The sequence below is a fragment of the Opisthorchis viverrini genome (assembly GCF_000715545.1).
Source record: "Opisthorchis viverrini unplaced genomic scaffold opera_v5_108, whole genome shotgun sequence".
NCBI classification, from domain to species: Eukaryota; Metazoa; Platyhelminthes; class Trematoda; order Opisthorchiida; family Opisthorchiidae; genus Opisthorchis; species Opisthorchis viverrini.
The window spans coordinates 1,100,223-1,111,541 of NW_008751766.1; the positions used below are offsets into that span (position 1 = coordinate 1,100,223).

The following is an 11,319-nucleotide window of genomic DNA, read 5'->3' on the forward strand; positions in this document are numbered from 1 at the left end:
ATATCTCTCTCTATATATATATATATATATATATATATATACTATACGAGCCTGATGGTTGTACGGCAGCGAAGCATCAGTGTCAACACTGATGTTTCTGCTTTTGGTGTCTCTGATGAGTCGCGCCCTTAATAGCGCTCATGCATCCAAGCTATAACTCCCTTTCCAATCCCCCCCCAATTAATTGTCCACCGAGAGTGCTGTAGTTACGCACTAATTTATCAGCTCCCGCCTCCGATGCGCAGCTACCTAACCCACCTCAAATTATCGGTGAACGGAACTAGCCGGTACAACTGCTGTACGACAAGTACACGGTTATTACAGCTTACAATGATGACGATGATGGGATGAACTTTGTGATTGTACGGCAGTGAAGCATCTTTGTCGACACTGATTTTGCTGTACCTGGTGGTGATGGTGGACTAATAGCCCCATGGCCCCATTGAGTTTATGATTGTCTTCCAGTTGGTGACATCCAAGTAAATCGATGTGAGTGTTTGTGTTGGGAGTTTCCACCGGCCAGAAATATATTATGATCCCAGGATCGCGATGATTACCGGATAGCTGAAGAGCGAAATGTGGAAAATCTGAGCTCGTTCTAATCTGCTTAAGGTGCATGGCTGAGTGCGGTGTTGTATGCGCGTTCTGGAGACACGACTTACATCGACAGCTAGGGAAAACAAGAGTCCTGTTGCCCCATTCGGCGAAGGGTACCGATACTAAGGGCTGCAACGTGGATCATGTCTTTTGATTTTTTGGTTTGTCTTTCTGTGCGACGATTTAGGCATGGAACGTTGGCTAGGGGACTGACAGATAGGTTTGTTACCCTACATCGTTTGACGGGTGGGGAGGGATGTAGTGGAAGGCCGGAGAGCGAATAGCTGCAAGAGCAAATTCTACTTTCCTGTTGCCCAAGCAGAAGAAGTCTGACCTACCAGGCGGTGGGAGGATGTTGGGTTTTGTTCGAGGACCCCGACCAGATCGATCATCTTCGCCCTTAAGACGTCATTTCGCACTCAGCACTGACCATAAGCCGCTTCTCGCCGTTTTTCGATCGAAGAAGGGCGTCCCTGTTTACACATCGACCGTTGGCGACGCTGGGCTGCAATGCTCTTGGACTACGATTTCAATAATTATCAGTCCACTGATGCCATTGGCCAAGCTGAGACATCATCAAGACTCATGGATTCTCACTGTAAACAACCTGAGGGTGCTGTTGTTGCCGCAATAACAGTGGAGCCAGCAGTTAACGCGATGCTTGCTACTACACTCCATGCAATTCCAGTTTTTTCTGCGATGGTTGGCGACGTCACTGCACATGATCGATTAGTCCAAAGGGTACTCCATTTCCACCGCACACACTGGCCTCCAGTGTGTTCCGATAAGCAAATTTAACCGTTCTACCAACATCGACCCTCACTTTCTGAGGTTGATAGTTGCGTACTCTTCTCAGAACGGATGATTGTGCCTCCGAATGACAGAGCGATGTCTTTTAAGCCATTTCACTTTGGACATCCCGGTATTAGCCGCATGAAGGCGTCATCCGTCCAAAACCACATTCGCCAACCGTTATAAACACATATATGAAAGCTCAGTTCACCCGGCGTCACGGTGCTATAACATATTTATACCTGGCCAGTCTGTGCTAACGAAAGACTATCGTGGTGGCGCGGAAAAGTGGACGCGGCACAATTGTGCGGCGTGCCGGAAGAGTTGTCTATGAGGTAAATGTAGGCTCTTCTATCTGGGTCCGTCATCCCAACCAGCTACGCTCTTTCTGTCTTCCAACGACAGTTACACTCGATTCTGTTTTTCCACTGGATATGCTTCTCGATACACTTGAGTTAGCTCAAAAGCCGAAATCTCCAGAGCCGATGAATGAACCAGCAATTTACAAAAGTTGTGCACCTAGGAGATAGACCGATCGGATACGAAGGCCCGTCACAACAATGCAACTCAACCCTCGGCAGCAGTCCTACGATCGAGAACTTCAAAGGGGAGGTGTTAAGAGGACTACTTCCAAACGAACAAATCCATTTAAATAACGATTTGTCTTGTATACTAAAACCATGTTTCTACATTTCAGCCTCTCACTGACATCCTGTTGGACTGTTAGCTCTTTTTGTATTTTGGTTCAGTTGAATCCCATACCACGGAACGATCCATTTGTTTGCAGTATAACTTCCTCGAAGTTGTTTGTCTTCTCCGTTTCCGGTGATCTAACGTGTCTGACTGATATAACATCAAAGAGGACATAACAAGCCTCTGGCTCTAAAGTCCGACCCCAAAGGTAGTGGTTGTTAAGGTTTTTTGGGAATTCTTCCCGAGGCCAGTGACTCAGCAGTCTGACCCAATTGACTGTAGGGGGTCGGTCTGATCCGTGGACGCGATCCTTAAGGCGCTAACTGCCCCAATCCTGATGAGACTGCGCAGCACTGAACCCTTTGATTTTGAAAGTATTTCGACCGTATTGAATAATGCGCCGGCGGTCGCAGTTTGCGGTTTTCAGGGCAAACCATTTCTAACTCGTCCCTCTTCGAGTTAAGGCAGCATTGCTGATTCTACGAATATGGACTTACTGGTCGCCTGGGAGGAACACCTTACTGCCTTCACACTCCGCACAGGACAGTACGACCTTACTTCCACACTGCCTTGTAATATGAATATTTGCAGTACGGAGCTCGCTGTTCTTCGTCGAGCCGCTCCCCTTTGACCTTCCTGGCATGGTTACACCTTTCGGAACTGAGTTCCAGCCAGTATAGCCCGCAGGATCATTGCAGCGTATTAGCCCGATCATCACGATAAAGTGACACCTTTAGGTAGGGGCTTCATTGCTAGACATTACAACACTTCCTAACGATTAGCGGAGCCTAAAGCATATCTGAGATCGAGGACGATCACTGATGGTCATCGGAAGGAGTGGTGCAGTTTTAACGCTTGTGGGGAACTGAAGATGTGATCGGTGCAACCCCGGCCAGAACGAAACTCAGCTTGATTCCCACGAAGCTAATTTTACCCATGATGGATCAACTTATGTAGGATAATACCATAGAGCACCTCGGAAGCTATGACCATTAGGCTAATGCCATGGTGGTTTTCAAGAGGTATTCTTGCACCATTTTTCAACATAGTAGTCGCCGTTGAGGTGCTTTATTCGGTTGGTATTCTCCGGAAGGCGAGATAGCTCAGTGGTTAGAGTGCGAATTTACCGTCCGAAAGGTCCGTGGTTCGAACCCGACTTCTGCCTCTCGACTTACCCTATCTAGGCTTGGGCAACCTGACAGTATCCTAGCCCTCGTGCTTCCTGGTAGCATGGCAGTTGGACCTCGACAGGGTGCTACAGCTGGTATTATCTGATCATAGGTATTTTGGAATATGGTCGTTAGTTTAGCCACGACCGAATCGCCATCGTTTTTTGAAGGGTGCAGGATACGGCTGAACCGGCTGCCTTGTTGCGCCTAAGCAATGAAATTGCAAGCTGGACATCAGTTGTCCATAACCGATTGACGTTGATCTTCTTCATGGGTTCATTTGGTCCCTACAGAAATTGAATTGATGTTCGCGAGCTGAACTCTGCTTCAGTGTTCAGCCCGTCGTTCCAGACGATGTCTTTGTGGTCACATCACTTACATCCACCCTCGGACCAGTTGATCGGGTTAGATGGAACAGGGTGTGATTGTTTCTCGCTGCAAAAACCTTCTTCATTCCCCGAGCTTTTGCGATCCGCTAGGACTCCATCAATCCTTAGGTTCCCCATTTAACGTTTAAAGAGATCTTCGCGCGCCATCACAGTCGTCTGTGTTTGGCAGAGTTTTTCTGGCTTCAATCAGAACCGGTGACCGTGACGAGATCTAGTGTTCACTGGGGTTTGCGAGCGGCGTTGGGCGGAGGTTTCGTAAGCCGTGAGCATGGCTTCTCCAATCTTCATCAAAATCATGCTTGTGAGATTCTGGGAGCTTGCGAGCCAACTCAGCTCGATACTTTCGAACTTCAGAGACCTTTTTCAGGTGATGACTGAATGGCTTTGCGTCAACCGGCCTGTCCCCGTGAAGAGGCAAGTAAATACACGCAACCGCACAATGCCGTGATCGGGGTCAAACTGTATGCTCTAGTATGAAGAAAATCACGTATCAAAGCTGTCTACTTGTTGGTGCTTACCACATGGTCCAGCTGAGTCCACCGCTTATTTGCGGTTGGTGGTCTTCAGATACCAAGGCTTGAGTATTTGTGCTGAAAGTTTGTGCTGGGTGGAAACAAAGGATGTTCATTTCATAATTAAAGAAGTCGGTCGCCGAAGTGACCGCCAAGATGGTTCTATCAGGATTTACATGGCCAACCTGAACATTCATATCACCCGTACTTGTTTCTGACAAATCGCAATAGAAGTTTTCTCAACCCTCGAGTTGACATCTGTCGGAGCATATGCTAACATAACAAGCAAACACCGTTCACCGCTTCGAGGTGCGTTGATCTTGATTGGACGGGTTAACCTGAAAGCGTAGGGATAACTGTTTGCTGGGATCTAGTCCAATAGAGCGCATTCAACTCTATAACTAGGTACAACTCTCGCGTAAATGTCACGAGTGATTGCATCAGAATCTTCAGACATCTGAAGAGTAAACTACAAGTGATCTTGGTTCGTCAAGTGCAGTTTGAGATGTGTGCCGTAGACACAACGTTCATCGATAGAAAGAGCAAGCAAAGCCTGAGGAGGTACCTTCCTAACTTATGTATCACGACTCTGATGTGAGACCAGCTGCTGTTTCGTAAACAAATTCGGTAATAGTTGCTGTGACAGAATCGGTAAGATGGTTCAAATGGTTAGGGATCGAGATGGCGCGAATTTAATTACCGGTAGGTCCGATCTCTACCTCTCGACCTTCCCTGGCTAGACTTGGGTGACCTGACAGCATCCCAACCCTCGTTCTTCCTTCGGGTGATGTGGCAGCTAGGCACCGAAAGGGTGTTACAGCTGAGCGATTTCTCAGAATCGGCAGTGAATAATGAATAGTCATTTTGAGATGGAACTGATGTTTGAAGACTGATAACTTGAGTACAAGCCTGAATTAGTCACATCCCAATTGCTTGAACTGCGCTTGTCGCTGTTGAAGGATTGCTTTCAAACGCCCGGTCGAAATTGACACCATATATGATGGCGTCGGGTTCCCGTTGTCAGTTAAACAGGCAATGCTCTCAGCTTTCACAACTGTTTCTCTAGGCCGTCCGACTCGACTCAATAAACACTGGATACCATCGGGATCAACCGATCTTATTGCTGCCAGAAAAGCCATACCAGCAAGTAGCGACTATGATGGCGCATGCAGATCCCTCAAACACTCGATAATCAGGAGCTTGAAGAAAGACAGAGGACACTGGTGGATCTCGAAGGCCCAGGAGATTGAAAAGGCATTTGCTGCAGGCAACAGCCGCACCCTGCTTCAACTGATTCGATCAACCGATCAGAAGACATGTGTCTGTGAAACAATATGCGAAAAAGACGGAACAGCAATTTACTCCCTCAATCATCGTCTTGAGCGATGGGTTGAATACTTCAAAGAACAGTTCAGCTAGTCTCCTTCAACACAACCGTTGGAAGAACCCACTGAGACTGAATGGAACATCCACAACAGCCCATCACCAACAACCAAAATCCAGCGTGAGATATCAATCCTCAAGCTCTTCAAGGCACCCGGTCCGGATGGTCTATACTCCGCACTCTTCAAAGTAGGTGGTGGGGTCCTGATATACAGTCTGACGACCATACTGCAGGAGATCTGGAACGAAAACGGAATCCCGGCTGAATGGAGCTGCTCCACTGACATCCCATTTTTCAAAAAGGGCACAAGAATCTCATTTGAAAACATGGGCAGCTGTATAAGTCCCGGTGGACTGGCTGGAGATGAGATTATTTCTCGAATCGGAAAAACTAGGGCAGCTTCTGCGAAAATCCGACGCCTATGGCGCCGACGTGACATCAGTTTGTCTGTCAAGGGCAGAGTTCACACCACATTGGTGCGATCCACATTGCTATGTGGATCAGAAGCGTGACACTACGCGCAGAGGACATACGTAAGATGTCAGCGTTTGACAATCGGTGTCTCCGAAGCATTGGTCAGGTCTGGTAGGATCATCGCATTAGTAATGCTGAGGTATGCCAAATGGTCTTAGGAAGAAGAAAGTCTTCCGTGCTAGATGAATTACTCACGCTTCATAGGTTACATTGGTTGGGTCATGTACTCCACATGCCAGAAGATTGTCTGCCTCACAGAGCTCACTCGCTCAGCCGTGTGCTGAGTGGGAGCAACTGAGAGATGGACGGTATATGACCTGACAACAAAGTACCAAAACACTAACCAGTAAACTTAGTCGGACTAGCAACTTCTGGTTCTCTGGATGGAGACATCGGGACTTAACTCACCAATGGTTAATAACATTGGCAGAAGTGGCACAGTTGCCTAGTCAATGGCGCTCGTTCATCAGAGCTATCGCACTCAATACGTGGCTATCCAGTTCCCGAACTGTCCTTATGTGCCATCGCCTCAAAGGCTTGGCCCTATCTCCCGCACTCTCCTACATTTCGTTGATCGGAACTGTAGCAGCTGGAACCAATGTGCTTATCGTACACGGTTTATAGCTGAAAAATTGGAATTGTATTCGAAATCAGTCTGACTCGTCAGTCCACCGGAATGGAGAAGACAAACAACTTTGAGACAGTTTCTCTGCAGACAAGTGGACCGTTCCCTGATATGGAATTTAACTGAACCAGGACATACAAAGAGCTGACGGTTTAATAGGGTGTCAGTGAGATACACTAGACGAATTTTTAGTAAGGTGGATGTGTTCGTTTGGAGGCAGTCTTAACATTCCTATTCGGTGCCTGACGACGGCAAACGATAGCAGGAAGCGACATTCCGGCCTAGAAGGGACTGTTTGGACTACATTTCTACAGTCTGTCATACGTATGGGCTCCCCACGATCCTGGTGTTCCTTGACTTCAGGTGCGAGTTCGATTCTCTGGACCGATCGGGCCTTCACAACATGCCTGTGCAACAGGGTATGCTTCAGAATTCCGTGAATATCGTGCACTGCTTGTATTCACATACTCCGATATTTGAACATGTATAGTATACTCCTAAAGCTTACCTACAAGCAGTGATGTCCGACAAGGGCGTACACTCCCCATTTTCGTCTATTTTCATAGTTGGTGAGATGAGACGAACACTGTCCTTAACTTCGGTGTTTGGCTCACTGAACGAAAACACTCAAGACCTGCAATGTGCGCACAACATAGTTGTCATTTTCTGGCAACTTTGTTATTGATGTGCTGCCCGAAATTCCTCTGTGCTCCGACTACTTGATGAGCCAAAAAAGTGGCGAAACGGGTCGTGGGCTGTCGAGCTTTCTGTCAAGAAGAGATTGGACCTTGCGGTGGTGTAACGTTCTGTGTGCCTCCATGGCCCACTGAGCCATACTATATTGTTAGCGTGACACTCATAGTGTCTCATAACATGTTTGTTAGTGGTCTGATCGAGACAGTTTCCTGACCATCCAGCTTGTGATGACTTGATCTTTAAAATGGTAAAGCCCTTGCATTTCTCGGCGAACACCTCTGCCTTGTATAGGGCTTTTAAGCCAGAGGCTTTGGTCTCCTCTGTAGGCCTGGATACCCTGGCAGTATTCAAGCCCACGTCCAACCATGTAACCTGCAACTCAATACTGTCATCTTACATCGGCGGTAGTGTAGTGCCATATCCGGGTAGCCTAACTTGCTGTAAAAAGTACGGCGGGTAAGCGAAAACCGGCCACTTCTAGCGCCTTCATTCCTATGCTTTGACGGGCTACAAGGTCAGCCTCGTTATGGTTGCTGGTGACATGAATTCTCAGGTAGGTAGTTTAACGCTGCGGAAACCCAATTGAGTAATCTTCTTGGATTGGACACAAGATGCGCGGACAACAAAGAGCGACTGCTTCCCGTGCGTGTCGATTACAGACTTCCTTTGCAGTACCATTTTCCGGAACAGTGGAAGTCGCTTGATCCATCAACCAACCAGCCCCGAATCCAGATAGACCACGTCGCCGTAAGTTACCGGTATTCGGGATCGATCATTGCCTTCCGCTCATTCTGGAATCTCAGCGTGGACTCTGACCACGCAATTGCCCGTCGTTGTTTTTCATTGCACTTCTCAAGTCTACGCGAAACTCGCACTCCTCGCTTAGTCGCTGAGAAGTTGATGGACCTAGAAATCAAACTAAATTACCAGAACCGGCCCATTGAGCGTTTGCTTAACAGTCCGACATAGTATATTAACGACCAAAGCGCTAATGAACGCCGGAATTTCTGTGTGTGGTATAACCCAACCCATCTTATCGTAGCACTAGATTACTGATAAGTTTATGGCTTTGTTGGAGGCCCGACGACAGATTCCTTCAGGTCGCCTTTTAGGGTGGGACTCACGGGACCCTCTTTGTACTTGTTTGGAGATGGTGAACGACATGACAATGGCCGGTGCCAGTGGCGCTCATTCTGCCAGGCTCTGACTGAGTGTTGGAAGGTTAGTTACCTCAGATGTTTGTTGTAGGCTAGTCCTAGTCTCCTCTCCGTGTCCATTCTTTTCTTGTATCGTAGGACTTCATTCGAACAAATCAACACGGTCGTGTCGCATCGAAGCACTGATGTTCTCATCTGCTGTTGCTGTCAATGATGATAAGAATGGGGTCCACGAGCTCCTCTGGGTGGAACGATATCAATAATGTTGTCGTCGGTTATGATGATGATGATGGGTAGGACAATAGGGTGGCTTTTTTACTTCGTATGCCAAAGCATGGAAGCCTCGTTTCAAACCAATAGGTGACTTACCCTCAGTACTCGTGAATACTTCGTATTTTGACACTTTGTCCCCTGACGTCCAGGAAAGTATGTTGTGTAGCGTCTAAGTTCAAGTGTTCCAGCTGAAACACTGGACAGACACTGACTATGTTGATTGTCGTGAATACTCACACACTAACTCACTGATTTAAGCTATACAAAGGGACGTAGATGAGGCGACGACCTCATATTTGCACGGTTCTAGTTCGAGGGCCTTTGCTGACTCTCTGTCGTTTGCACAACCTAATACAACAGGATTAATGTGGAGAGCCGCTGAACAGAATCATCACCATACACTGGATTATGATGATCTCATCCACCCAATCCGCCTTAGTCCTTTTTAAGAGCTTGCCGTTTCTGGTTCGAAAACAAGGTTTAGCAGGCTCCTTTGGACGGAGCATGAGGTGAACATTCAACCCCGCTACGGCACTTTTTGGGAGACCTTTACTAAATGTAATCGACAAGTTTCTGAACATAGGATACGTTGTAGCAGGTCTCTCAAGAGCACCTTATTTTGGTGCAAAAGATGAAGTTATTAGGTCCCCAGGATACTCATCGCTGAACATGCCGAGGCATTTGAGGGCTCCGATTCCCGCGACCCCCATCAGGTTGCAATCCTCTGTTGCCACGCAGCTCTCCCTTATTTCTTTTCCATATTTGCCCAACTTACTACAGTCGTCATATTTTCAGGGTTCGCATTCGTATTAACCAGTACATTCGTTACGCCTCTTTATGTTTTATTACCCGTTCTCCATGTCTTCTAAGGGTTTGAATGTTTTCGAGGTGTTGTTACGTTTTTATCATGCTCACAACGATCTCTCTCGCTATTATGATTCACTACATGAGTGATATTCAAGTAGTGACGGTGCCGCCGTTAAGCGCTAGAGGTCGTGAGCCCAGCACCACCTTGGTTACCGGTTTCCCGGTACTTCACCCAGCCCTGGTGTTTCTTTAAAAATGTGGCTAAAGTGTTCAGCAAGCACTTCAACCGTAACTTTGTTGAGAGGGCTAATGACGCGATCGGCTCCTGATGGACACACTTTGGTGGCCAAATAATACTCTTTTTCATTCACTCCGCTGAAGAACTACGTGGACATCATTGACCGATCTCCACCGCATCAATTCAATTATCCGCTAAGTACTGTTGATATGCATCGAAAAATCGGATGGCCGTTTATATTTTCCATGAACTTGAGTGTGAAGTTGACCGACAGTGCTACTGGAGTCTCCAAAAACCAGTGCATTAGGTTTTGTTCACTTCCGTAAGTCACAGTTATCAAATTTGACGTTATGCGAAAAATTATTTCATCTGGGTTTTATTTGTTGGTCGCTTTTGGTGAAAAAGACAACTCGTTTTTGTGTGGTTTTGCCCTTTTGGTCTTACGCTGCTCTTATCTCTTGTGATCGTTTTTAGGCTCATCAAGTACCGCCGGCAGGATTATCTAAAGACTGTTTATTTGGATACACCACTGATGACGGTGAATGGTGCTTTTGCGCAGATTCACCAGACGATGCGGTTGCCTGGCGGTTGGCTCTCATCGAGGCTAGAAGTGTTGGACGTGTCCACGGTGTTCACATAGCGCCGACCGCCACATATGGGGGTTATACCGACGGTTCCAACTATTATCAACACTCTGCGTATCCAGAAACCACAGTACCACTGTACTGCAACTCGTCTCATCCAGCAGGCATCCCTTCTCTCCCAGTGAGTTGCACAAAAATAAAACCGCCGTTCGAAGCGCTGATTCTGGTTCCCGGCATCCAACAGATTATATATATATATATATATATATACTTTAAGAATCTTGACTTCAAGTATTAGGTTAGTAAGGCCATGAAAGGCTACGAAATCACTGAATGAAAATAGACCGGGAAACTTAGATTACGTTCTGGTAGATTTTGGCACCGAATTCATGTTGATTGTTTCATCCCAACGTGCTTAGTAAACAGTGAGGGCACAGAACCATCGGATCGAATACGTTTCTCAGATTCAAGCTCCCATTTACAAAGCGATACTGATGGATAAGTCTCCATGGTTCGCGGACTTTGGATCTAAACAACTCCATTTGACCCAAACGTGTAGTTTAAAGGGTAATACACCCAACATGAGGTTTGAGATATATGCACGCATACGTGCGCATACACTCGTACGAGATGTCCACTTTACAGTATGGAACAGCAAGTCTGATTCAGATTACGGGTGAACAGTCACCATCAGGTCGTTAATTCATTTCAATGGTTTGAATGTGTTTATGTTAGTATGTTTGTGTTTTATATGAATCAGAAAACGCGGGCAACAGAATGCCAATCTATTACGGCCAAATTCACAGACAGACGCTGGATCGCCTCCACGCCCCCTAAAGCGACTATTTTGGATGGCACCATCGACAGCCACTATGGAAGGGGTGATTATCGGCAAAATAACTGGGTAATGCCACATGACAACACTGTCT

The 11,319-nt window shown here is 46.9% G+C and overlaps 1 protein-coding gene across 1 annotated transcript in view; it reads left to right on the plus strand.

Annotated features, from left to right (window-relative positions):
- Positions 1-11,319, plus strand: part of T265_13836 (hypothetical protein) — a gene marked incomplete at both ends in the record, with an annotated part of 19,525 nt that overhangs the window by 2,510 nt on the left and 5,696 nt on the right. The window contains one exon of the mRNA XM_009170777.1: positions 10,281-10,571. Within this exon, the coding sequence (XP_009169041.1) occupies positions 10,281-10,571 (291 nt within the window). The remainder of the gene's footprint in view (positions 1-10,280; positions 10,572-11,319) is intronic.